Source organism: Cervus elaphus, chromosome 9 (genome assembly GCF_910594005.1).
Source record: "Cervus elaphus chromosome 9, mCerEla1.1, whole genome shotgun sequence".
Lineage (NCBI taxonomy): Eukaryota > Metazoa > Chordata > Mammalia > Artiodactyla > Cervidae > Cervus > Cervus elaphus.
Window position 1 is genome coordinate 93,969,303 of NC_057823.1, and position 26,326 is coordinate 93,995,628.

Sequence of the window (26,326 nt, forward strand, 5' to 3'; positions counted from 1 at the left end):
TAAGCCAACTTTTTAACTCTCCTCTTTCACTTTCATCAAGAGGCCCTTTATTTCTTCTTCACTTTCGGCCATAAGGGTTGTGTCATCTGCATATCTGAGGTTATTGATATTTCTCCCGGCAATCTTGATTCCAGCTTGTGCTTCCTCCAGCCCAGCTGGTGATTGCAGCCATGAAATTAAAAGATGTTTATTCCTTGGAAGGAAAGTTATGAACAACCTAGACAGCATATTAAAAAGCAGAGACATTACTTTGTCAACAAAGGTCCGTCTAGTCAAAGCTATGGTTTTTCCAGTGGTCATGTATGGATGTGAGAGTTGGACTATAAAGAGAGCTGAGCACTGAAGAATTGATGCTTTTGAACTGTGGTGTTGGAGAAGACTCTTGAGAGTCCCTTAGGCAGCAAGGAGATCCAACCAGTCCATCCTAAAGGAGGTCAGTCCTGGGTATTCATTGGAAGGACTGATGTTGAAGCTGAAAACTCCAATACTTTGGCCACCTGATGCGAAGGGCCGATTCATTGAAAAAGACCCTGATGCTGGGAAAGATTGAAGGCGAGAGGAGAAGGGGATGACAGAGGATGAGATGGCTGGATGGCATCACTGACTCAATGGACATGAGTTTGGGTAAACTCTGGGAGTTGGTGATGGACAGGGAGGCCTGGTGTGCTGCGATTCTTGGGTCGCAAAGAGTCGGACACGACTGAGCGACTGGACTGGAACTGGAACTGAAACGAGATGCCAGCAATCCGGTGCTTTCCTTATTAACCCTGCTCTCCTTTCTTATCCATTTCCTTCATGGTTACAGGAGCTCTAACTTATTTCATCTAAACCTCCCTAGGAAAAAAACCTTTCTTTTTCACTTATCTTTTCCAAAATTTCTGTTGACCCCTTACCCCAGCTGTGTATTGTGAGGGTGTTTCTTTTTTTTCTCATTTAGGCATTTCTTTCTCTCTAACATTTCTGACCAGGAGGTCTTCCCGTCAGTGGGGGCAGGGGGCATTGGCCATGAATAGGTGGGTCATCATATATTGACTGCTAAAAGAGAGTAAACTAATTCTATGTAACAGATTTCCTTTAACCAACGTCCACTTGAGACAATTTCTTATGCAAATATGGTCTATTTCTTATGCAAATATAGGTCTGTTCACCCCATAATGACTTCTAGAAACTTATTAACTCTATACTTGGAGATGGTCTTGTCATCAACTTTATACAGTATCCTGCTAATATTTTAATAACATCTTGATTATTTCCCCCTTTTTGTGGAAAAGAGAAATAACTGGAATCAACACAAGTGAAGATTTGAGGGAGAGGAGGATGTGCAGAGATTGCTGAAAAAGGGCTCCTGTGAGATTTGGGGCTCATGTGAGAAAAAGATGGGGCATGTGATGTGGTCAAAGTAGAAAAAGGTTTGGTCACTGGATGGATAGTCAGAACAAAGGAGCTGAAAAGAAAATAAGTATCCACAGACATGAATTAAAGGGAAGTCACGTATTTTTTCCTTATTTGAAAGTAAAAGAAGGAATTATGGTTAACTCTTTCCACAAATTCTTTTTCCTCTTTGTTCTAAACTACATCAAATGAGAGGAAATACCCCCCCCCCCTTTTTTTTTCACCTTTGGTAATGCAATAGAGACAGGGGTTTTTCTCCCTCTATTATCTTTAACCTCCTCACCTTCCAAGTAAAGCATTTTGTTTGCAGCCAGGAATGGTAGACCCCTGATGTTAAAATAATTCTTAAAGACTGTGCTCTGTGCAAGATCTTATTCTTGCTCTATTACATGGAGACTTGCTTTTATATGTTCCCAAAGTGTGTTAAATTCATTAACTGCACCAAGCAGCAGGAGATGGACTTCATAGTCCTCCTAAAAATGACTGGAAATAGAACTGTCTGGAAGAAAAGTGCTCCCACGAGCTCCCCCTGGTGAATATAGCTTGTTCTATCTCATCACTAACAGATTAGAACTGAGTATAGCAGAATATATCTCCGGTGGAAAAGCTTATCAGACAGAGAGGTGTGATTAAAAAACCATTAAATGAGGGTTTCTACATCAGATTACATTAGGGAAAAACAAACAAATGGCTCACCTTTATATATAATGGCTCCCTAAGATGATCAACAAGAAGGCAAGCTTTCTCCTCCCACACAGGATTGAGGTTCTTGTGTATTATTTTACTTCTAAAAACTTCTTTCCTTCCAATTTTAAACTTCACGTATGGATCACTTGTCCCTGTTAAAGAGATACAGATCGATTCATGTTAATAGTGCTTTTCTACAGTAGTAAGGCAACACCTCATCTAAATATCACAAAGTAGCTAAAGGAATAAAATTTAAATAAAGCTGATCAAATAGGAAATAAAGATTGAGTGTCTTTTCCTAAATATTCCCTTAAATGTTGAAGTGATAGTAAAGAATAATAAATACTATTATTATTATTATCATATTTTCTGATCTTAACACTATAACCCTGTCCTGGTATATAAAAACTCCATTGCATGCTTCTTGTGTAAATTTAATTTAAATCATAGAGAGTAATCTGACATTTCATCTGGTCAACTGTAAAAAAGATGGTCTATGACTTCAGCTGACTTAACTAGCTTTAGACTTATAATGCTGCTAAAAATTTACACTAGACTAGTGGGTTTAGGAAACGGTGAGTCTTAAATTGGGCTTCAATTTTATCCTTGGTCCCATATTCTCTCTTGTTCGTAAGTTTCAATTTTAGAATATTAGGGAAGGATGGAAGTCTCAGAGGAAAGCATCAGCAGGAAGGAGACAAATGATTATTAAATCATCTTGAAACTTCATATTATCCCTTAACACTTTCCAAGCTCCCTCTAAAGATAAAAGAAGAGGCATCACATAAGATGCCCATGGGTACCCAGCAAGCAAGAGATGGAGTTGGGATTACAACCAAGGCTATCTGATTCTAACATCTGGGCTTTTTTTTCTTCATCTGCAAGAGGAAAGGGCCTCTATACACTTTCATATATATTTATACCATTTCTCGTTTTGACTGATGAATGAGACCGATCTCGTCTAATGAGTCTGTGCTGTTATTAAGGATTCCTAGGAAAGGTAAATCAGGAACATCACCAAGGAAACCATTACAGTGACAATCTTCATCCTCAGGAAATAATTCTTTATACAAGATCTGTCTGCCTTAGAATAAAATCTTGTTTCATTCTCTCTGTTTTGTCCAGCCTGAAACTATAGTTGATAACTAGGGTCTACATGATTTAAAGAAAAATGTGAGTGGGGCTCAGAAAATTATCTACGTTTTAGATATTACAATTATGATGCTGGTATACTTAAACCACCTTGGAGAAGGAAATGGCAACCTACTCCAGTATTCTTGCCTGAAAATCCCATGGAGAGAGGAGCCTGGTTGGTGGGTTAGTCTATGGGTCACAAAGAGTCAGACATGACTTAAGCAACTAAATAACAACATACTTAAAACTTAAGTTAATACTTAACAACATACTAAATACTTAAAACTGCCAACCTGTATTCCTCCTCAACACTCTACTCACTTCCCTGACACATAAATATCTATGCTAAATATAAGGGTTGCCTTACGGAATTTGTCTTTTCTTATATAATCATTTGGGGAGGTCCCTCAACACTCTCCACATCCCCCATACAAACATAAGGCCTTGTTTTTGTATGCCTAGACCTGGTTTAATAGAACAACGATCCCAATTTCCCATTGTGAAACTCCCATTTTGACAGGTTGATTTTATTGCAACAAGACAGATTTTTTTTTTTAAATGCTTTTAATGTAAATACAGGCCTAATAGTCATGTGTCACAACGCATCCTTTAAGGGAGTCAATGTGACCACAATATTTAATATGGCTGATCCATGTTGATGTATGGCAGAAATCCAACCCAATGTTGTAATTATCCTTCAATTAAAAATAAATAAAGGGGAAAAAATGGTTATTTTTTAACACAGCGATTCCCAGCTCCAGGCTGAGCACCCTGGGGATTGGAAGAGTTACAGCATATAATCTGAGGGATATTAACAACCCTGCATCCATCTGAATTTTCTCAGTCATGCTCTAGATCAGGTTACTGCCTTTGACTTTGACAATCACCTATGCAACTACTACCAGTTACTAGAATATAATAAGCTCTGTAAGGTCACAGCCTTTCGTATCACTGTTTTTTAAACCCCCAGCCCTTAAGTACGAACTCAGACATATTGTTGGTCCTCACCAGTATGTGGTGAGCAGCTGGATGACTTGGTGTGGGTGACAGATCCCTCCTCCTGCTGACTTTGGTCACCTCCACTTGGACACCTCACAGACATCCCCGTGTTAGCACTTTACTGGGCCTTGATCCTCTCCTGCTCAGGGTGCCCCTCCCTCCGGCTTTGTCATGGGGGTTAAGGGCTCCACTATCTGACATTTCCTCCAGCAAGACACTGAGAAATCATTCTCCACACCTCGTTCCCCATCCAGGACACCACCAAGTCCAATGGATTCTCCTCCAGAATACACCCTGACTCTGTCTTCTCTGTCTCCATTCTCAATAAGCTCCCACAATTTCTTTGCTATGCAGCTGCAATAACTTCCTAACTAGTCTCTCCATGCCTCTGGGTCCTCCTTTAATTCTCTGTACTTTGGCCAGACTGACCCTTTAAAAATGCAGATTTAATCTTCTCCCTTCTTTGCTAAACACATCTCATCACCTTTCAACCACACCTATAATAAAACCCCAAATCTCTAAGCTGGCATACAGAACTTACCATCTTTCCACCTTCATTTTTGGCCTCCACTCTGTTCCAGCGGTCCTGTTACTAGAAGTTCTTTTCTCAGTCTTAGCATCTTCCAACCAGCTTCTCTGCTTAAAAAGCCCCTCCTTCCCATTCTCTCCACCCACCCCCCCCTCTTTTTTTTTGCCTGACAGATACTTACTATCTTTCAGGTCTTAGATTAAATACATAATTTGCTAAAGGATGTTTTGCTTAACATCCCAATCAGAAATAGGTTTCTTTGTTATTTTCTCCTGGCATTTGTTCTCTTGTGTAGTAGTACTAACCATAAGGCTGCTGCTGCTGCTGAGTCGCTTCAGTCGTGTCTGACTCTGTGCGACCCCATAGACGGAGCCCACCAGGCTCCCCTGTCCCTGGGATTCTCCAGGCAAGAACACTGGAGTCGGTTGCCATTGCCTTCTCCAATGCATGAAAGTGAAAAGGGAAAGTGAAGTCGCTCAGTCGTGTCCGACTCTTACGACCCCATGGACTGCAGCCTACCAGGCTCCTCCGTCCATGGGACTTTCCAGGCAAGAGTACTGGAGTGGGCTGCCATTGCCTTCTCCCAATCATTATGCTACTTACGGGTTAATAAACCTGTATGCAGGTCAGGAAGCAACAGTTAGAACTGGACATGGAACAACAGACTGGTTCCAAATAGGAAAAGGAGTACGTCAAGCCTATATATTGTCACCCTACTTATTTATCTTATATGCAGAGTACATCATGAGAAATGCTGAGCTGGATGAAGCACAAGCTGGAATTAAGATTGCCGGGAGAAATATCAATAACCTCAGATATGCAGATGACACCACCCTTATGGCACAAAGCGAGGAAGAACTAAAGAGCCTCTTGATGAAACTGAAAGAGGAGAGTGAAAAAGTTGGCTTAAAGCTCAACATTCAGAAAACTAAGGTCATGGCATCTGGTCTCATCACTTCATGGGAAATAGATGGGGAAACAGTGGAAACAGTGGCTGACTTCATTTTTCTGGGCTCCAAAATCACTGTAGATGGTGACTGCAGCCATGAAATTAAAAGATGCTTACTCCTTGGAAGGAAAGTTATGACCAACCTAGACAGCATATTAAAAAGAAGAGACATTACTTTGCCAACAAAGGTCCATCTAGTCAAGGCTATGGTTTTTCCAGTGGTCATGTATGGATGTGAGAGTTGGACTATAAAGAAAGCTGAGCGCCGAAGAATTGATGCTTTTGAACTGTGGTGTTGGAGAAGACTCTTGAGAGTCCCTTGGACTGCAAGGAGATCCAACCAGTCCATCCTAAAGGAGATCAGTCCTGGGTGTTCACCGGAAGGACTGATGCTGAAGCTGAAACTTCAATACTTTGGCCACCTCATGCGAAGAGCAGACTCATTAGAAAAAACCTGATGCTGGGAAAGAGTGAGGGTGGGAGGAGAAGGGGACGACAGAGGATAAGATGGTTGGATGGCATCACGGACTCAGTGGACATGGGTTTGGGTGGACTCTGGGATTTGGTGATGGACAAGGAGGCCTGGTGTGCTGTGGTTCATGGGGTCGTAAAGAGTCAGACAAGTAACAGGACGATAGGCAAATTTAGACTTTAGATGCAAAGTCCAGTGTTCTTCCTACTCAACTTTTTAGGAAAGCTGAACATTCATATTTCCCTTCTTTAACTCTAAAACACCACCATAGAATTAATATGTAACAATGTTGAATAATCATTTAGATTCTATGAATCATACTAACATTGACAAGTAGCTTATTGGTCTATAAAATGGGCATCTAAAACTCTCATACTTATTTGTTTTAATCCCCCTAAGGTCTCCATCCTAGACATAAGAAAACTGGGAAAGCTTGTACCAGGTCAGATTTGAAATCGGGAGCCCAGTCCAGTCAAAGCTTTTCCTGTAACTTGATCACAAACCATTCACTGCCTTCATGGTACAACAATCTTGTATTTCTTTGGTCCAGAAAAGTACGAATAAGCCTTTTATAAGAAAACTGATTTCAAGGAAGTTGGCCTTGTGGTTCTTAACAGTTAATGATATTAGTATCTCACATTATTTAATTTAGCTATTATGTAAACAACTGACATAGCTGATGATTCAGCACAGAAGCCTATACACTCCCAACTGAATCTTTTTCAGAAGTAATCTATTTCTTGCTGCTTCCCGGAAACATTTTCCCCCAACCACTGTCTATGCTTTCAAAATCCCCTTAGAGCTAGGGACAATCAGTTCCTAGAATCCTGCAGGTCTTCATGGCAGAACTTAAATTACAAGAGGGAATCTAGACGACTTCAGTTAACATTTATTGAACACTTACTATGTCAAAGATAACATACTACCTAATAACAAGTATAAAGTGAGGCCTGGTGTTATCTGGTTGATAGTTGTAGAAACCACAGCGTGGAACAAGTAAGTAGATTTTCTAAAAGTCACACAGCTAGGATGTTGGGGCTTGAGCTTCATTGTTATATTAGGCCACTTTCTAACATGTTTCATGATGCCACTTGAGGCAGTAAATATCCAACGGCCTGAAGAAATAACAATTTAGATAGCAAGAGTTGGTGTAAGGGTGAAGGTTTAGGGACAGACTTTTGAGTCTGTGATAGGCACAAAGGCCTCAGGGATTGGCCTAAGAAAGACAGAAAGGCTGTTCTAAGGGACTCTGAAAAGGTATTATGATGGTGAAATATTTCATAAATGTGTGGCTTTGGCCACAGGGTAACTTGGATTGGAGATGGTAAATATATTAGCAAAGCTTAACGTCATAAGTATAGGAAAACAGCTCTGGGTGCAGAACAAATGGTGAGTCAGTTACTTGACTTTCCCCGCTGCGTTCTGACTCCACAGAATAAAATCTGCAACATTGCTCCTTTTCCAGCCATAATTCAGAGGCTTCTGGGTGCTATTATTAAAATTCAATAATTTTTAATAGTCAAATTCCTTAAGAAATTTCTCACTGTTTAATTTGTCATTGTAACTGAGGAGACCTTCAGTAACTTAAGTAAGAATACTTAATTTCAAGTGCAAGACCTTCAGCCTATGATTCCAACACAGAACTGCGAACATCATTCTTTTAATTTAGCTTCAGTAAGAGATTTGCACCTAATGCTCTAATCTTTTATGCTGGAAGGTAATTAGTTTATTACCTGGTAGTATTAACAGATGTTATTTGTTTTTTAAAAAATAATTCTGTGGTCAAGTATATTTGGAAAACGCTGGTTTGAAACAAAATTAAACAGATTAATTTTCCATAGCTTTTTTTATAGAGTCATTATTATCATTTTTGACTGGTACAGTTTATAAGATCTAAGTTCTCTGACCAAGGATTGAACCCTGGTCCTCAGCAGTTAAAAGCAGGGGGGATAGGACAGGTGGCATTTACCAGCCTTCTTTGACTATAGAGTCAATTCTTCTTGAATGTATCTTTCAGGACTAATAATCCCTGATCTCTCCTTGGGAAATGCTACCTTATTAAATTTCATATATGAGGAAGTTTCACATGTTTTGAGGGTTCTTTTATTGTAATAAGCTTCCCAGTGAACTGAAGTCACTGTATTATAATAAAGCTCCCGGTAAACCCAAGCCATTAACTTGTGTTTAACCCTTAATAAATATATTGACACACATACACAAAAAGGGATTTAGTTTGTTGGTTCAAAAAACTCAGACATTAAATTCAAGCGCCAGCACCCTTGCTGCAATATTGCATTCAACCACAAGGTGGCGCCAACAGCTGTCAAATTACTGGGAAGCCTGTGGTCCTGCTCTTCAAAGGCGTCAATCACGACCGCACGCTTGGTGGCTCGCAGGCATTTTCCAGCAACTTGTACTTTATTGTTACAAGTTGGACTGTGATCCTCATGACAATCTTTTTTATGGTGATAATACAATGGAAACAGGGTAAATAAATACAGGAGAAGAACCTAGGAAGTGTTAACCCTAAAACAAAATTCAAATTTTACGATTATTAATACCATATTCAAGAATAACCCTTCACGCATTCATTTCATCACATAGCATTAACTTCAGAAAATTTTATTTTAAAGTATTATTATTTTATCTTATACCTTTAAATTCTATGCTTTAAAAAGTCTAGAGTATTGTAGACCTAGAGAATTTTAATTGCATATATCTGAACCATAGGATCAAATTGTTTGAAAAAGAGGAATTAGATGGTTTGTATAATGTTCCCTCGTGTAGTAAATAAAAACATGCGCCTCAGCTACGGTTTTTATTTTGGTTTTGAATCAGGACATCTATGTGGCATTTCAGTATTTTGTGTGATTATTTAGCCTTTACTGTAGTTTAAGTCCAACATGGAACTGAACTATCTGAATGGGTCCCCTTCTGTGCAGCAGTAAACACAGCAAACAGAAGGTGGCAGGCTTCCTTTCCTTAAAACTGTGTGAAAGCTACTTAAAACGGAAACAGCCATCTAGGAATGAGTCTCTCGTTTTTCATTTTCAGAATAAATGAGCCTCCTGGTTAACAAGTTTAAATCAGTCTCATCCCAAACCTAGTATGTAATGAAACAGAAGCAGCTATTCCTGTTTTGGGGGCTATAGTTATTCAATAATGCCTACATCAAATAAAAAACAATGTGAAATCAAAACTCAGTCTTTATAAGAAAGGAGAAAGGGAAGAAGGAGGAAGATGAAGAAAAAAAAGAGAAGTGAATATGAACACCGAGTGTGAACAGTTAAAAAGAATTCAAATTTATGGTGGATCTTCCTGAAGGTATCCAATCTTTCAACAAACACATAAAGCTAACTACTTCTGTTGACCAAATACAACAGAAAAAAGATATCTTTACTATAACAACATCATTCACACTTGAAAGAGACCTGCAAAAATAGAAACATTCAAAGTGTACTCAGAGCTATAGATTATATTTTTATATAAATTTATTTTTACTAATGATTTAAAAATCTTCAAGACAGGTACCTCATTTATATATTAAAATTATTCCTTAAGCTCATTCCTTCTTCATTTTTTTATTTTTAGAGATTTGCAATGCTCTACCATGGAAACATTGGAAACATTACATAGGGCTAAATAATTTTATTAAAATTAAAATGCAAAAAGTTTATAATCACATGTGGCTTAATATTATTAAAATAACCTTTTTTCCATAATGAGGAATGGCTATTCCAGTGATTTTTAAATTGTTACTTAATGAAGTTACCATGATACAGAATATAGGTGAGTGAAAATGAATACAGTCACAAAGTATAGTATGCTGCTGCTGCTAAGTCACTTCAGTACTGCAGTATAGGAATGAACTAAGTCCATTTATTTCTTTATTGGGGAGAAGGCACTTCCAGACACAGCATAAAGAGAAGGTGTAAGTGACAGAATAGACTGTGATTTTAATGAGTAATTTTGGGGCTTATTTATCTTTTATAAATTCAGAGTTCTGAATATTTAAGAAAAAAATGATATATGTTGGATTGGGGGTAAATACAGCTCACTCAAGTTCCCCTTCACACAGGGCATAAATTATAGGTGGAACCTACATTTTCCTGGTAACTTCTAAAAGTTTAGGTAAACTAAAGCAGGGAAGGGAAGTGGTTTTTTCCACAGTGATTTAGACAAGTACTGCTTTAATTTTGAATATGAATTATTTGCAAATTAATCTACGGCATAAGAGCAACTGCAGTGAGAAGAATGTTCTGGGTGTCATAGTCATCCTTTCCAAAGGGCTCTACTCCTCCCACCCCGGGAGCTCCCTCTGTGATCACTGATCACTGCACAGATTCTGGAGACACAAATATATTTCTCATCATTGAAGCATGTTGTTTATTCTAAGAGAAACAATTTACCCTGGAATTCTTCTAGAATATGTTATTACGTTTTTACAGCCATCCTAACCAAACAGGAGCAAATACCATTTTAAAAAATTGAAGACGTTTTTACAGCCATCCTAACCAAACAGGAGCAAATACCATTTTAAAAAATTGAAGCATTTCCTTTTCTAACTACACCCTAAATAGCTGTACTCTCCTCAATCCTTTTCTTCTGACTATCTTAATACTTCCCTGAGACCATTGCCTAGAGTGTCACTAGTAACTTTTTCTGCTTGCCTACCTTTGGTATTGTATCATTTCATGTATTACAACAAGAATGTATTAGTCACTAGTAAGTTAAAATTGTTTTTTAATTGGGGGATTATTGCTTTACAATGTTGTGTTGGCTTCTGCCATACAACAGTGTGAATCAGCCATAAGTATATTTATGTCCCCTCCCTCTTGAACCTTCCTCCCACCTCCCACCCCATCCCACTCCTCTTGGTTGTCCGAGAGAACCAGGCTGAGCTCCCTGCATTATACTAGCAACTTTTAATCACCGGTTTCAATGAATATTTGGACTTCCCTGGTGGCTCAGTTGGTAAAGAATCCGCCTGCAAATCAGGAGACCCCGGTTCGATTCCTGGGTCAGGAAGATGCCCTGGAGAATGGATAGGCTACCCACTCCAGTATGCTTGGGCTTCCCTTGTGGCTCAGCTGGTAAAGAATCTGCCCACAATGTGGGAGACCCGGGTTCGATCCCTGGGTTGGGAAGATCCCCCCGGAGAAGGGAAAGGCTACCCACTCCAGTATTCTGGCCTGGAGAATTCCATGGACTGTATAGTCTGACTCTTTGCGACTGGACTGTATAGTCCATGGGGTCTGTATGGGCTGTATGGGGTTGCAAAGAGCTGGACACTACTGAGGTAACTAAAATTAGGGGATTTCTCAACTTTCTCTGAGGAGAGTCAATGAATAAGATTTCACTTGCATGCTCTCGACAGAGAATGAACCATTCCATGTAAGTGCAATTTTCAGGAAACTAAAAATTACTGTGTCAAACACCAGGACCAGTTTTAATTAATAAGTTTGAAGGTATTATTTCCAAATTTATTATATTTTTCTTCCTCTTGGGTAAATAATAAATACAAATTTTTTAAATGGGAAAGAGCATCATTTGCTGACTCTGTGTATCTGGGAAATTATCATCAAGGCTCTAGGAAGACAAAGTTAAATCTTTGTTCTTGAATGTGGTTCTTAAAATGTAGCAAATTAAAAGTGATTTGACATGTAAAGAATCTGATTTCCCCAATCATTGCATGGAAGAGAGCTCTCTGCCAACCAGAAGCATACATCTTGGACTATTATATGGATGAGAAATAAACTTCTATTACATATGAACCATTAAATACTTCAGGCATATACCTGTAAAAGCAGTTCAGCCTATCCTATCAAAGATACCTAAATCTTATGAATGCTAATTAAAATTCCACTTGCAACCACAGTTTAGACTATGTCACCTAATAAATGTTTCAAAGCCCTCTGATTTTAGTTTTTAAAACACCTCTTGAAACCATCTCTGCCACCACTGCCTCGTCATTCCTTACCTAGATGTTCTAAGACTCTCTCACTTGATGTCTGTGGTGGTCGTATGTGTTCTCAGTCGTGTCCAACTCTTTGAGACCCCATGGACCATAACCTGCCAGGCTCCTCTGTCCATGGGATTTTCCAGGCAAGAACACTGGAGTGGGCTGCTATTTCCTAGTCCAGGGGATCTGCCTGACCCAGGGATCAAACCCATGTCTCCCGAATCTCCTGAATTAGCAGGCAGATCCTTTACCACCTGATCTGCCTCCTTCCTTTCACATCTATCCTCTGAATGCTGCCAGAGTTCTCTGTTAAATACAAATCAGGCCCTTGATTCTTCTTCACTCCATCTTCTGCATCCACCAACACTGCCATGGGTAACTCAGGCCCTAGAACTCGGGTTCAGGGTCAGCATTAGAAGCCGCTCCTTGTCCAAAGGATTTTGCACACGAGTTTGTGTATTTTTATTGTCTTATACTCTCACCATGGAGCCTTCTGCTCCTACTTTGGCTTCTGTGGCAGACTGAACCCCTACATCCATTTCTCCTCTTTTTCATTTTATCAATAATCTCTGTGAGTTTAACAGGACATGTGGTTATTTTATTAGAGAATTCCTTATTTTCCAAGCAATTGTTATGGCCATGTGACTAAGTCCTCAAGATATGTTAAGTGATATATGCAACTACATTTTTTTTTTTTTTCGGTAAATTTGCTGAGTATATGCTTCCTATAGTTTTTTTTTTTTAAATTTTTAAACCATTTTAAAAAACTGAAGCATAGTTAAGTTACAATGTTGAATTAGTGTCAGGTATACATCAAAGTGATTCAGTTATCCATATACATACACATATATGCATATATTTCTTTCAGCTTCTATTCCTTTATAGGTTATTATAAGATACTAAATATAGTACCTTGTACTATACAGTAGGTCCTTGTTTTTTTACCTATTTTATATATAGTAGTGTGTACATACTAACCCCAAACTCCTAATTCCTCTCTCCCCACAACCTAATATCCCTTTTGAAAGTGAAAGTGAAAGCGAAGTCGCTCAGTCCTGTCCAACTCTTTGCCACTCCATGGACCAGGCTCCTCTGTCCGTGGAATTTTCCAGGCAAGAGTACTGGAGGGGGTTGCCATTTCTTTCTCCAGGGCATCTTCCCAACCCAGGGATCGAACCTGGGTCTCCCGCATTGTAGGCAGACTCTTTATCTGCCCAATATCCCTTTTAGTAACAATAAATTTGTTTTCTAAGACTGTGAGTCTGTTTCTGTTTCAGTATAAGTTCACTTGTATCATTTTTTAAGATTCTACATATAAGTGATATCATTTGATATTTTTCTTTGTCTGCCTTACTTCACTTAGTATGATGATATCTAAGTCTTTCTATATTGCTGCAAATGACATATTTCATTCTTCATGGCTGAGTAGTAGTCCAGTGGATATATGTATGACATCTGTATGTCTTTTTTGGAGAACTCTATGTAGGTCTTATGCCTGTTTTTTGACTGGGCTGTTTGTTTGATATTGAGCTGTATGCAAAAGCTTTCAGCTTTTTACCACTGAGTATGATGTTAGCTGTGGGTTTGCCATATACAGCCTTCATTGTGGTAAGGTATGTTCCCCCTATGTTCACCTCTAAGGTATGTTCACTCTCTGAAGAGTTTTTATCATAAATAGATGTTGAATTTTATCAAAAGCTTTTTCTGCACCTGTTGAGATAATCACATGGCTTTTATTCTTCAGTCTGTTAAGGTGGCGTATCACATTGGTTGATCTGCAGATATTGAAAAATCCTTGCATCCTTGGGATAAGTCCCAATTGATCATGGTGTATGATCCTTTTAATGTCTTGTTGGAGTCAGTTTGCTAATATTTTGTTTAGGAATTCTGCATTTATGTTTATCAGTGATTTTGGCTTGTAATTTTCTTTTTTTGGTCTGGCTTTGGTATCAGTGTAATGGTGGCCTCAAAGAATGAATTCAAAAGTATTCCTTCTTCTGCAGATAGTGATTGTAGCTATGAAATTAAAAGATGCTTACTCCTTGGAAGGAAAGTTATGACCAACCTAGACAGCATATTATTACTATTATTTTTGGAATATTTTGAGAAGGATAGGAAGTTAGTGCTTCTCTAAATGTTTGGTAGAATTCACCTGTGAAGCCATCTGGTCCTGGACTTTCCAAATAGACTTTTTTTCTAGAAAAGCATTTTTCTTTTTCTTTTTTTTTGATGTTTTTATTTATTTATTTGTTTATTTTTTTTTATTAGTTGGAGGCTAATTACTTCACAACATTTCAGTGGGTTTTGTCATACATTGATATGAATCAGCCATAGAGTTACACGTATTCCCCATCCCAATTCCCCCTCCCACCTCCCTCTCCACCCGATTCCTCTGGGTCTTCCCAGTGCACCAGGCCCGAGCACTTGTCTCATGCATCCCACCTGGGCTGGTGATCTGTTTCACCATAGATAATATACATGCTGTTCTTTCGAAACATCCCACCCTCACCTTCTCCCACAGAGTTCAAAAGTCTGTTCTGTACTTCTGTGTCTCTTTTTCTGTTTTGCATATAGGGTTATAAAAAAAAAAAAAGCATTTTTCTTATTAGAATGACTGGCTGACTTTGTACAGCCAATCTATCTTGGTTGAATTCCATTTAATTAAGTTTCCTGAAACTAGGTGGTATGAACCAGATTTTCCTACAACCTGGCCATTCCTGGGCACTGGGGTTTCTCACTTACCAAATGGAAGATAGTATCTAGTGAAGAAAAAAATGGGCTGAGGTAGGAGGGAACTAAATTTTTTGAATACTTACTATGTGCCTGGGGTTTTTCATATAATATTTTACTGAGTTAACAACTGTAGTCCTGTGAGGTAGGTTAAACCAGCACAGCAGATGCATCCAATAAATATTTGTTCAATCAATGAACACATTAATATTCTTAGTACTATACCTTATACTTAGTACGTTACCATATAGATGAGTAAACTGGTTCAGAGAGATTAGGCTGCTTGCCCTAGTCATAAGGCTGGTAAGTGACACCTCCAGAATTCAGTCAAGATCTCTCTGCCTCTAGATTCCAGCTGGACTACTCCATGCGTGCTTGGGTGCTCAGCTATGTCCACGTCTTTGTGACCCCCACGGGCTGTAGCCCACCAGGCTCCTCTGTCCATGGGATTCTCCAGGCAAGAATACTGGAGTGGGTTGCCATTTCCTACTCCAGGGGATCTTCCCCACCCAGAGATCGAACCCACATCTCCTGTGTAATCCTAACCAATCAACTGACCTACCTCATGTATCTCAAACTGTCACTTCTGAGCTCAGTCCACTTGTAAGGTGCCCCAGTCAGAAACTGGATTCCACAGTAGGAAGCTGTGGGTCTCAGTGAACTTGGTAATCATGAATTCTGAACCATTATCACATCAGAGTAGCAGTTAGACCAGCATGAGGGAATCTGACTGGGGAGATAATTTCTTTAGTGTCTTTTAAATCCATGAGACAGAAATCTCAGGAGAGCAGAGACTTCTTATGCATCCCAGAACCTACCACAGACCAGGTACTCAACTAATCAATACATATTTATTGACCATACAAATACAAGCTTTAATATTACATACATGCATTGCTATTGACATATTTGCTAAGCTGGGCACTTATTCCAATGCCTGAACCTGGGGTTCTCTGCAAAAGAATTAAATTGTTCAATGGTGCTCCATAGAAAAATCTAATTAAATAGTATAAAATCATTTAATATACTTGTGAAGAGCAGGAAGACACAGGATCACTCCATCCCTAACAGAGGTGGTTTGGTGAAGTATAGGGTAGTGGCTGAGAGCCCAAAGTCCAAGTTAGAAAGTCTGGGTTCTAATCTCAGCTCTAGCACTCAAGGAGTATTGTGAACTTGGACAAGTTATTTAACTTAGGTAGATTTTTTTTTTTTTTTTTTTTACCACTAGTGCCACCTGGGAAGCCCCTAGAGGAAAATGGAGAACCTCATTAAGGTCATTGTGAGAGTTTAATCACATAATACATATAAAGTACTTAGCATAGTTTCTGGCACAAAATAAACATTCAATAACTATTAGCAATTAATCTTATTCAACATGAATACAAACTAATATAATTATACCACCATTGAAATTTGAATCAACATAATTAAATTGAAACAAAGAACTACAATTCATCAAAACAGGTACCAAGCCCTTGATTTTCCATGTTGAATAATTCATTTCAGTTGAGAAAACAGTTACTATTTAGCTACATTCCTTAACCATTTAAGAATACATGGATATATAGCAGAAAAGTAATGTTTCAGGATACTTCTTCCTCCTAACTATGCAGAGATGGCAATTCTACTGGATTTGTTAAATCAAGAAAAAAAAACCCTATAAGTAATAATAATATCACATAAAGAAGCCCATGTATAAGGAAGGACATTAAAATCTGACATTAAAACGAATGGAGCCCACAGAACACATCCACTAAAGAAGTTATTACTACTGTAAAAGGAAAGTGAAATCCTCTTCATCAATCAAAACTGTAAGTAATAACAAGGAAAAGAGTTTTATGACTCCTGTTGATTGATTACTATCATTAACTGAACCAATTTCAAGACAATTATATTATAGTATGACTAAAATGTATCGCAAGTGCATGGTACTTGAATAACACACCCATGAGCAAACCCACACATTCAGTTTGAGAAAAAGAAAAGTTAATGGTCTCTTCTTTTTCTCCTTGCTCTAGTCTTCCCCACTCCAACTCTTTCTCCAAAATCTTATGCCTACAAATTTTTTTCTGAAACAAAAATTTGACGTTACTTCCTTGCTTTAAGTTCTTCGTTGCTCTCACTGATTTCAGAATAAAGTTCTCCCAAGACAAATAGATCTTTGCTAGTTGCTCCAGACTCATCTTTGACCAGATCACTATTCTACAGTACATCTTGGCAGCACCTCAAACTCACAGGTTCTCTCCAGAGTCTGTGCCCCTCTTCATCTCTTTCCCCAGCCCTGAATAACTTTTTCCATCACCCCTAGTTCTCTTTCAGGGCCAAGTTCAAGCCTCACTGCTGCTTAGACATCTTCTTTGATCCATCCCATGGACATTATTAGGCCCTTCCCATATGCTGCCTAACATCCTCTGCAAATAGCACTTGTCACATCGAGGTCAGATTTAATTTATGATCCCTGGTACAACCCCCAAGTTATTCTGTGTGATCAAGAAATACTGATTGACTGAAAATATACTCTTGTATAACTTAATAAATGAATTTGTATTATCTCTTCAAATTGAAATGAAGGTTCATATTATCTCTTTAAAAAAGCCCAAAAAAACTAACAAGAAAACCAGTATTTATGTTGTGCATCTTTCCCCCCTTTTTTCCCCATTCTTATTCGCTGTGGTTGGCATCACTGATGCAATGGACACGAACCTGGGCAAATTCCAAGAGATGGTGAGGGGCAGGGAGGCCTGGAGTGCTGCAGTTCTGTGGGGTCACGAAGAGTCAGACACGACTGGGTGACTAAACAACAGCAATTCATTGTGATCCTAATAATCTTACTTGAATTTTATTCTCTTAATCTGAAATATATAAAGTATAATATCACAGAAGCACTGTGATATCATTTCTGCAATAGTACATATTTTGCCATTGCCATTTTCCCCAAATTACGGTATGTGGCATTCATTGAAATCCCTCAAAATGGCCGTGTGTGTTTTATTTTACAAAATGCTTTCAGAAAATCTCAGTTTAATAGCAAAAAAGGGGCAGAAAACCTAAATAGATATTTCTCTAAAAAAGAAATACAGGTGGCCAACAAATACACGAAAAGATGCTCAACATCACTAATTATTAGAGAAATGCAAATCAAAACTACAGTGAAGTATCACCCCACACTGGTCAGAATGGCTGTCATCAAAAAAAAAAAAAATCTATGAACAATAAATGCTGGAGAGGGTGTGGAGAAAAGGGAATTCTCTTACATTGTTGGTGGGAATGTGGATTGGTGCAGCCACTATGGAAAACAGTGTGACGGTTCCTTAAAAAGCTAAAAATAGAACTACCCTATGACCCAGCAATCCCACTCCTGGGCATATACCTGAAGAAAACTATAATTCCAAAAGATACATGAACTCCAATGTTTATTGCAGAAGTACTTATAATAGCTAGAACACGGAAGCAACCTAAATGTCCATTAACAGAGGAACGGATAAAGAAGATATGGCATACACACACACACACACACACACACACACACACACAATGGAATATTACTCAGCCATTAAAAGGAATGGAATTGTGCCATTTGCAGAGACACGGATGGACCTACAGATTGCCACAGAGAGTGAAGTAAGTCACAAAGGAAAACAAAACAAATATCATATATTAATGCATATATGTGGAATCTGGACAAATAGTACAGATGAACCTATTTCCACAGCAGAAATACAGACACAAAAGTAGAGCACAAACTTACGTACACCAAGGCGGGCAAGAGGAGGTTGGATGAATTGGGAGACTGGGCTTGGCATGTACACATGCATAAAACAGGTAACTAATGAGAACCTACTGTATACCACACAGAACTCCACTCAGTGCCCTGGGAGATCTACACGGGGAGGAAATTTAAAAAAACAGGGGATATATGTATACAGATGGCTGACCCGCATTGTTGTACGGCAGACCCTAACACACCATTGTTAAGCAACTATTCTGCTGCTAAGTCACTTCAGTTGTGTCCGACTCTGTGCAACCCCATAGACGGCAGCCCACCAGGCTCCCCCGTCCCTGGGATGCTCCAGGCAAGAACACTATACTCGAATAAAAATTTTTTAAAAATAAAATCCAATTTGTAAACTATCTCAGGAAAGGATCAATGGTTTATTCAAATAATGATGTGAAGAGTTAACACTAAAAATAAAATTCCAAGGACTTACATTAGTCATAGGGATTCTCAGGAGGCGCTGGTGGTAACGAGCTCACCTGCCAACGCAGGAGACATGAGACTTGGGTTCGATCCCTGGGTTGGAAAGATTCCCCAAAGGAGGACATGGTAACCCACTCCATACTCTTGCCTGGAGAATCCCCGTGGACAGAGGAGCCTGGTGGGCTACAGTCCAGAGGGTCGCAAAGAGTCGGACACGACTGAGCGACTTAGCACGCAGCAGTGCCATTTAAAACAGCCTTCACAGGTATGTTCTGGACAGATTATTTCTACTGATTTAGCTGTTTTGCCTATTTTAGGTAATAATAGTGACAAAATGAAAAAAGTCATACTATGGATGTTGTTCATCTTCCCATTCAGCAACGTCTTACTTTCAAAACTAAGTGATGATGGAATACTGGTGCTGCTAAGTCGCTTCAGTCGTGTCTGACTCTGTGTGACCCCATAGACGGCAGCCCACCAGGCTCCCCCGTCCCTGAGATTCTCCAGGCAAGAGCACTGGGTGGGTTGCCATTTCCTTCTCCAATGCATGCATGCATGCAAAGTCACTTCAGTCATGTCCGACTCTGTGCAACCCTATGGACAGCAGCCCACCAGGCTCCTCTGCCCACAGGATTCTCTAGGCAAGAATGCTGGAGTGGGTTGCCATTTCCTTCTCCAGATGATTGAATAGTCTTGCAGAAATATAGTCTTAGAACTGGAAGAGACCTCTTCCAATCCTTCCTTGAATAGAAGGATTCCAGCTACAAAAGTAACAGAGGACAGATGGCCATGTAGATGGAAAGTAGACAGTTTGAATACTTCCAACTCAGCATTTCAAAATTAAATTCAGTATTTGTTGGACATATAAATTGTGTGATGTAATATTTTATTTTGGACTGGTCTGCTACAAAGTGTATGTTATAGAGCTAAAATGCCTCTTGGAAATCTTCAGAGCTATAAGAAAATAGCTAGTCCCTGTTTCACAAACAGGGACTTTCAAGTCCCTTTCAAGTACTTGGAGTCCTTAATACATTTAGTCATTGGCACAATGATATATCTGAGGTCATTAAAAGAAAGATACAATACTCTGACTTCTTGTCAAATGTTTCTCAATGAGAGAAATTTTAAAGTAAAAGATTTATTTCTGTTCAAAATACAAGTTTCAAATTCATATCCTCAGATTATTAATTAAAGGTTTTTTCTTTAATTATCATATTATTTGAGGTAGTCAATTGTTAACATATGTTTTATCAGCAAGTATAAAAGATAAGCAAAGCCAAATGTTAACACCTACAATGTAACTAAAATACTTGAAGAACAATTTAAAAAAAGCCTTCACCGCTTATTCTAAAAACAGTTAATAAGTGTTTAATGTGACAAGTGCCTTCAAAACTTGCAATTATCCTGCTAAAGCCTGTCGTCACCGATAGAAGCAGAGATGGCAGCTACAGGAGCGTAGTGGGTGTCGTGAGCCCTTGTTCCATCTTAAACACAGCGTTCGCTTCAACGCTCTGGCAGGACTGGAAAAAGTCCACGGTCTGCATTGGTAAGTTGAACAAAAACTGGAGAACCAACTCAGGCACTGATTCTCCCAATGACCCACTCTTTCTTGCCTTCTGTTTCCCTGCCAACATTGTTACTTTTTCCATTTCTAGTAACATTCTGTTCCTTTGTCAAGGAAGCTCTTTCTTAATACAAGACTTGTGTTAGTTTGCAGAGTATAGGGGTCATTCAGCTTACATACCTTGCCTTTTCTGAAATACATTTGTGCATAAATTCAACCGTGTTTGCTGTAGGTCTATGACGGGCTTCCCTGATAGCTCAGTTAGTAACGAATCTGCCTGCAATGCAGGAGACCCCAGTTCAATTCCTGGGTCAGGAAAATCCCCTGGAGAAGGGTTAGGCCACCCACTCCAATGTTCTTGGGCTTCCCTTGTGGCTCAGCTGGTAAAGAATCCACCTGCAATGCAGGAGGCCTGGGTTCGATCCCTGGGTTGGGAAGATCCCCTGGAGAAGGGAAAGGCTACCCACTCCAGTATCCTGGCCTGGAGAATTCCCATAGTCCATGGGGTCACAAAGAGTTGGACATGACTAAGCGACTTTCACTTTCACATGATGCCCTAGGCACTGAGAATTCAGCCAGATCATAAAATGAAGTCCCTTACTCCCAGGCAGCTTTGGTTGCAACGGAGGGAGACAGGCAAGGAGCCAACAGAGAGATAACATGGCATGTAATGATAGATCTGGGAACCAACTTGACAGTCGAAGGGAGACGCTCTTTCATAGAGGAGATGGAGGAGGAGCCTCACCAAAGCAACAGGGTAAAGCCATTATCTTCCAATTAAAAATAAAGTAATTTTTAGAAACGATGGAAAAAACAGACCTGAACCAATAAGGGAGCATACTGGGGATAGGCCCTGAAGGATTCTAGTGTGGATAAAGTGAGTGACCTGGAAAGAGAGAAGTGGGAGAGGAAATGAGAACTTGGGGGGACACAGAGCTGGGGGGTGACAGAGCATGTGGGACTCTACAGATCTTGGTAAGGACGGGGGCTTCAAGTGAGTTAAAACAGAACAAAGGAATCAATAGATAAAGATATTTTAAGATTGCCTTGTATCATGTCAAATGGTCAGCCTTTTATTAGGGAATATACCAACACAAAAATAGAATATACTCAAAGGGCCAGTTATAAAAGGGCAAGTATAGTGTTTTCTTAAACTACTCGAAGCAATTTTTAAATTTAAGACTAACTAGTCTGAAAACTGTTGACAAAGTCAACCTAAAGGTTAATACTGCATGCACAAAGAATATGAACTTTTACATTCATCTTTATATCTACACTACATCCTCTGAAATTTAGATTTATGAACTATATATTACAATATAGTTGTTTTTAGAATATTTTATGACTCCTGTTAATGTCAATACTGTCTTGAAAGCAGAATGGTAACATCAAATGAGATTTGGCAACCCACAATCATCACTAAAATATCATATTTAGGGCAATGGAAAGTTATGAAAAGTTTGTGGCTTGCCCAACACATAATGAGATAGCTGTTGTTGGGAGCTGGTGGTAAATGTCTCCCCTACTGTGGTAGGCAGAATTCTAAAATGCATCCCCAAGATTTCTTGTCCCAGTCCCTGGGCTGTGAATATGACAACATATGTCTGATTACTACTGCTTATACGACAAAAGGAACTTTCAGATGTAATTAAGATTACTAATCCATTGACTTCAAATTCATCAAAAGGGAGATTATGAGGGTGGACTTAACCTAATCTCCTTTCAAAGCACAGGAGTTTTGCTACCTAATTGCAAAAAGGAAAATCAGATTTGAAGTATGAGGGGGATTTTGCTCCCTGTTTAGGAACTTCGCTAGTGACTCAGATGGTAAAGAGTCTGCCTGCAATGAGGGAGACCTGGGTCAAGAAGATCCCCTGGAGAAGGGCATGGCAACCCACTCCAGTATTCTTGCCTGGGAAATCCCATAAACAGAGGAGCCTGGCAGGCTATAGTCCATGGGATCACAAAGAGTTGGACACGACTGAACGACAGACACTTAACTTTGCTCCCTGTTGGTAGCTTGAAGATGGAGGCGGTCACAAGGAGAAAGCCTAAGACTGTCCTCTAGGAGTTCACAGAATCCTCTGGCTGGCAGACAGCAAGAAAACATGGACTTCAGACCTCTAGTTGCAGGGAACTGAATTTTGTCAATACCAAGAATGAACTTGGAAGAGGACCCTGAGCTCCAGTTTTGAAAGTTAATCCTAGCTGATACCTTAACTTTGACCTTGTGAGATTCTGAGCAAAGAACCTAGTTAGACCATGCCCAGATTCCTGACCTATCCAGAATCTATAATACACCTATTAAATAGATGTTGTTTTAAGTTGCTAAACTCATGGAAATTAGTTAGAAATCAGTAGAAAAATAATAAGTCTACCTTGAAGAACATATTTATGATGTAGTTTGAGAAATTTTTAAAAGCTAGAAGGAAATTAGTTGAACATAATAAAAGACTTTCTTATAAAGCGTGTCAATGTATTGCCTAGAGGGCTGTCTAAGCTGCCATGACAAAGAGATAAAAAAAATACAGTGGATTAAACTAAGGAAATTCATTTCATCCACAGAAAACCACGCAGGGAAAGGTAATCCTAAACTAATACAACAATTCCATCATTCTCACTGTATGGCTTCTGACCCTTGGTCCAAGATGGCTACTCTTTTTTTTCCTCCGGCTTTATTGAGAATAACTGACATATAGTATTATGTGAGTTTAAGGTACACAACATGATTTGACATATGCATATATTGTGAAAATGATTGTCATAATAAGGTTAGTTAACACATCTGTCACCTCACAGTTTGTGTGTGTGTGGTGAGGACAATTATATTCTCTAAGAAACTCTCAAGTATACAAAACAATATTATTAACCACAGTCACCATGGTGTACATTAGACCCCCAGTACTTAGTAATCTAGACAGCATATTAAAAAGCAGAGACATTACTTTGTCAACAAAGGTCCGTCTAGTCAAGGCTATGGTTTTTCCAGTGGTCATGTATGGATGTGAGAGTTGGACTATAAAGAAGGCTGAGCACTGAAGAATAGATGCTTTTGAACTGTGATGTTGGAGAAGACTTGAAGTTCCTTGGACTGCAAGGAGATCCAACCAGTCCATCCTAAAGGAGATCAGTTCTGGGTGTTCATTGGAAGGACTGATATTGAAGCTGAAACTCCAACACTTTGGCCACCTGATGCAAAGAGCCAACTCATTTGAAAAGACCCTGATGCTGGGAAAGATTGAAGGCAGAAGGGGATGACAGAGGATGAGATGGTTGGATGGCATCACTGACTCAATGGACATGAGTTTGGGTGGACTCCAGGAGTTGGTGATGGACAGGGAGGCCTGGCGTGGTGCAGTGCATGGGCTAACAAAGAGTCGGACACGACTAAGCGACTGAACTGAACTGAACTTAGTAATCTTATAACTGGAAGTTTGTATCCCTCAATCCTCATCACCCATTTCTTCAATCTCCCAGCCTCTGGCAACTGGCAATCTATTCTCTACTTTCTGAGTTACGATTTTTAGGTTCCACATAGTAGTGAAATTATATAGTATTCAAGACAACTCTTGTTCTCCTCATCTCCCAACCGGAAGGAAGATAGAAGAGGGCTAGAGAAACATTTGTGTGCGAAATCCCATGGACAGAGGAGCCTGGTGGGCTACAGTCCTTGGGTCATAAAAGAGTCAGACAAGACTCAACAACTAACAAAAACAAGAAGCTGCACCCCCCAAAGTAGCACATACAGCTTCTGCCTACATCTTACTGGCCAAAACGTAGAACCTAGCTGCCAGTGAGGTTGGTAAATTGCCAACTCTAGCTGAGAAAACTTTTAGTGAAGTCGCTCAGTCGTATCTGACTCTTTGCAACCCCATGGACTGTAGCCTACCAGGTTCTTCCGTCCATGGGATTTTCCAGGCAAGAATACTGGAGTGGGGATCCACTTCCTTCTCCAGGAGATCTTCCCGAGCCAGGGATTGAACCCAGGTCTCCCGCATTGTAGGCAGGCGCTTTACCGTCTGAGCCACCAGGGAAGTCAAAACATGGGAGCTCTAGGATGAAAGACGTAGGGGAAGGATGGTGGTGGACAACAAGCAGTCTCTGCCACAATCAAACGATGAACTGTGGGAGTGAGTCAGGTATCTACTCCCTCCAGACGCTTCCCAGTTAGACCTAAATCTATTTTCTAGATTCCAGATTTAAAGCAAAAGATGAGTAATTTCTCTTTTAAGTAACAGTCTTCCAAATATTTAAACCAGGTTGTAAGCATCCTCCATACATTTGCAGACTTACTACTCTCGGATCTCTCTCCTATTCTTCTCTAGTTATCATTTCTTATGATCTTAAATTCTCTGGACTAATTTTTGCTTGTGAAGATATCCTTTAAAATATAGCCTTCAGCAAAGAACATCGTCCTCAGTGAAAGGCTCTTGGCTAGCAACTTGAGTTGTCCAAGAGGACAAGTGTGTATACATAAAATGGAATATTATTCAGACAGAATAGAAAGATATAATTCCATCCTTGTCCCTTTAAGTGTTTCAACCCACCAGTGAACCAATGCATGAATCTGGAAGTCATTAAACTAAATGAAATAAGATAGACACAGAATGACAAATCTTTCATGATATCACTTATACAGTGCATCTAAAAATGTCAGACTCGCAGTAACAGAGTAGAATGTTGGTTACCAGGTGCTAGGGGTGGGATTAATGGAAAGATGTTAGTCAAAGGATATAAACTGAGAGTTATAAGGTAAATAAGTTCTAGAGACCTAATGTATAGCATGATGATTATAACACATTAATAATGTATTAGTACATTATACTATACATAATAAATAATATTATAATACATTAAAAATTATGTATCATATACTTGAAATTTGCTAAGAGAGTAGATTTCAAAGGTTCTCACCACAAAATAGAAGGATAACTATATGAGGTGATGGATATGCTAATTAGCCTGTTTGGGGTAATCTTTTCACAGTATAACATATATCAAAAGATCACATTGTTTCAACTCTACTTCAGTTAAAAACACATTACACTGTATACTTTAAATACATAAAATTTTCATCAATTATACTTCAGGAAAGATGGGGAAAATAATATTTTATGGAAAACAAGCAAACCTTAGTGATCTTAAAAGGCGAATCCAACAAACTAATTTGATCAAACAATCAAAAATTGGATAAAAAAGTACATAAGTTATAAATGTAATGAAGTACCTTCTCTAGTGATTGAGCAATACCTCCCCTTTCCTTAATAACACAGGCCAGTGAAACAGACTATGTCAATATGTGATTGACACATATGGTCAATATAGGATATTGACATTAAATTGATAATTGACTATGTTGTTGCTGTTCAGTCACGAAGTCGTGTCTGACTTTTTGCAACGTCAGGGACTGCAGCATGGCAGGATGTCCCATCCTTCACTCTCTCCTGGAGTTTACCCGAACTCATAGTAATTGATAATTGAGTATGTTGATAATTAAATATGAATGTCCACTGAAATGAGACAAATGATTTTTTGAAGCCCCATGCATTAATGTCTTCAATTTCCGTTTTATTAGAAATGAGATATATTTGTTATTTTTTCTCCTCTTTAAATTTTCACATCTACCATCCCTATTTGGGAGTATCAGGTGGAGATCAAAGGCCTTGCCCTAAGGACTGGCCACAATGCTACCACCATCAACATATCATAT

General features: G+C 39.1%; 1 protein-coding gene across 11 annotated transcripts in view; it reads right to left on the bottom strand.

Moving 5' to 3' along the window:
* The window catches only part of MCTP1 (multiple C2 and transmembrane domain containing 1), a 560,075-nt gene that overhangs the window by 249,079 nt on the left and 284,670 nt on the right, over positions 1-26,326 (bottom strand). For all 11 annotated transcript variants that reach the window (XM_043913616.1, XM_043913624.1, XM_043913620.1 and 8 more), the window contains exon 3: positions 2,089-2,231. In XM_043913616.1, coding sequence (XP_043769551.1) covers positions 2,089-2,231 — 143 coding nt within the window. The remainder of the gene's footprint in view (positions 1-2,088; positions 2,232-26,326) is intronic.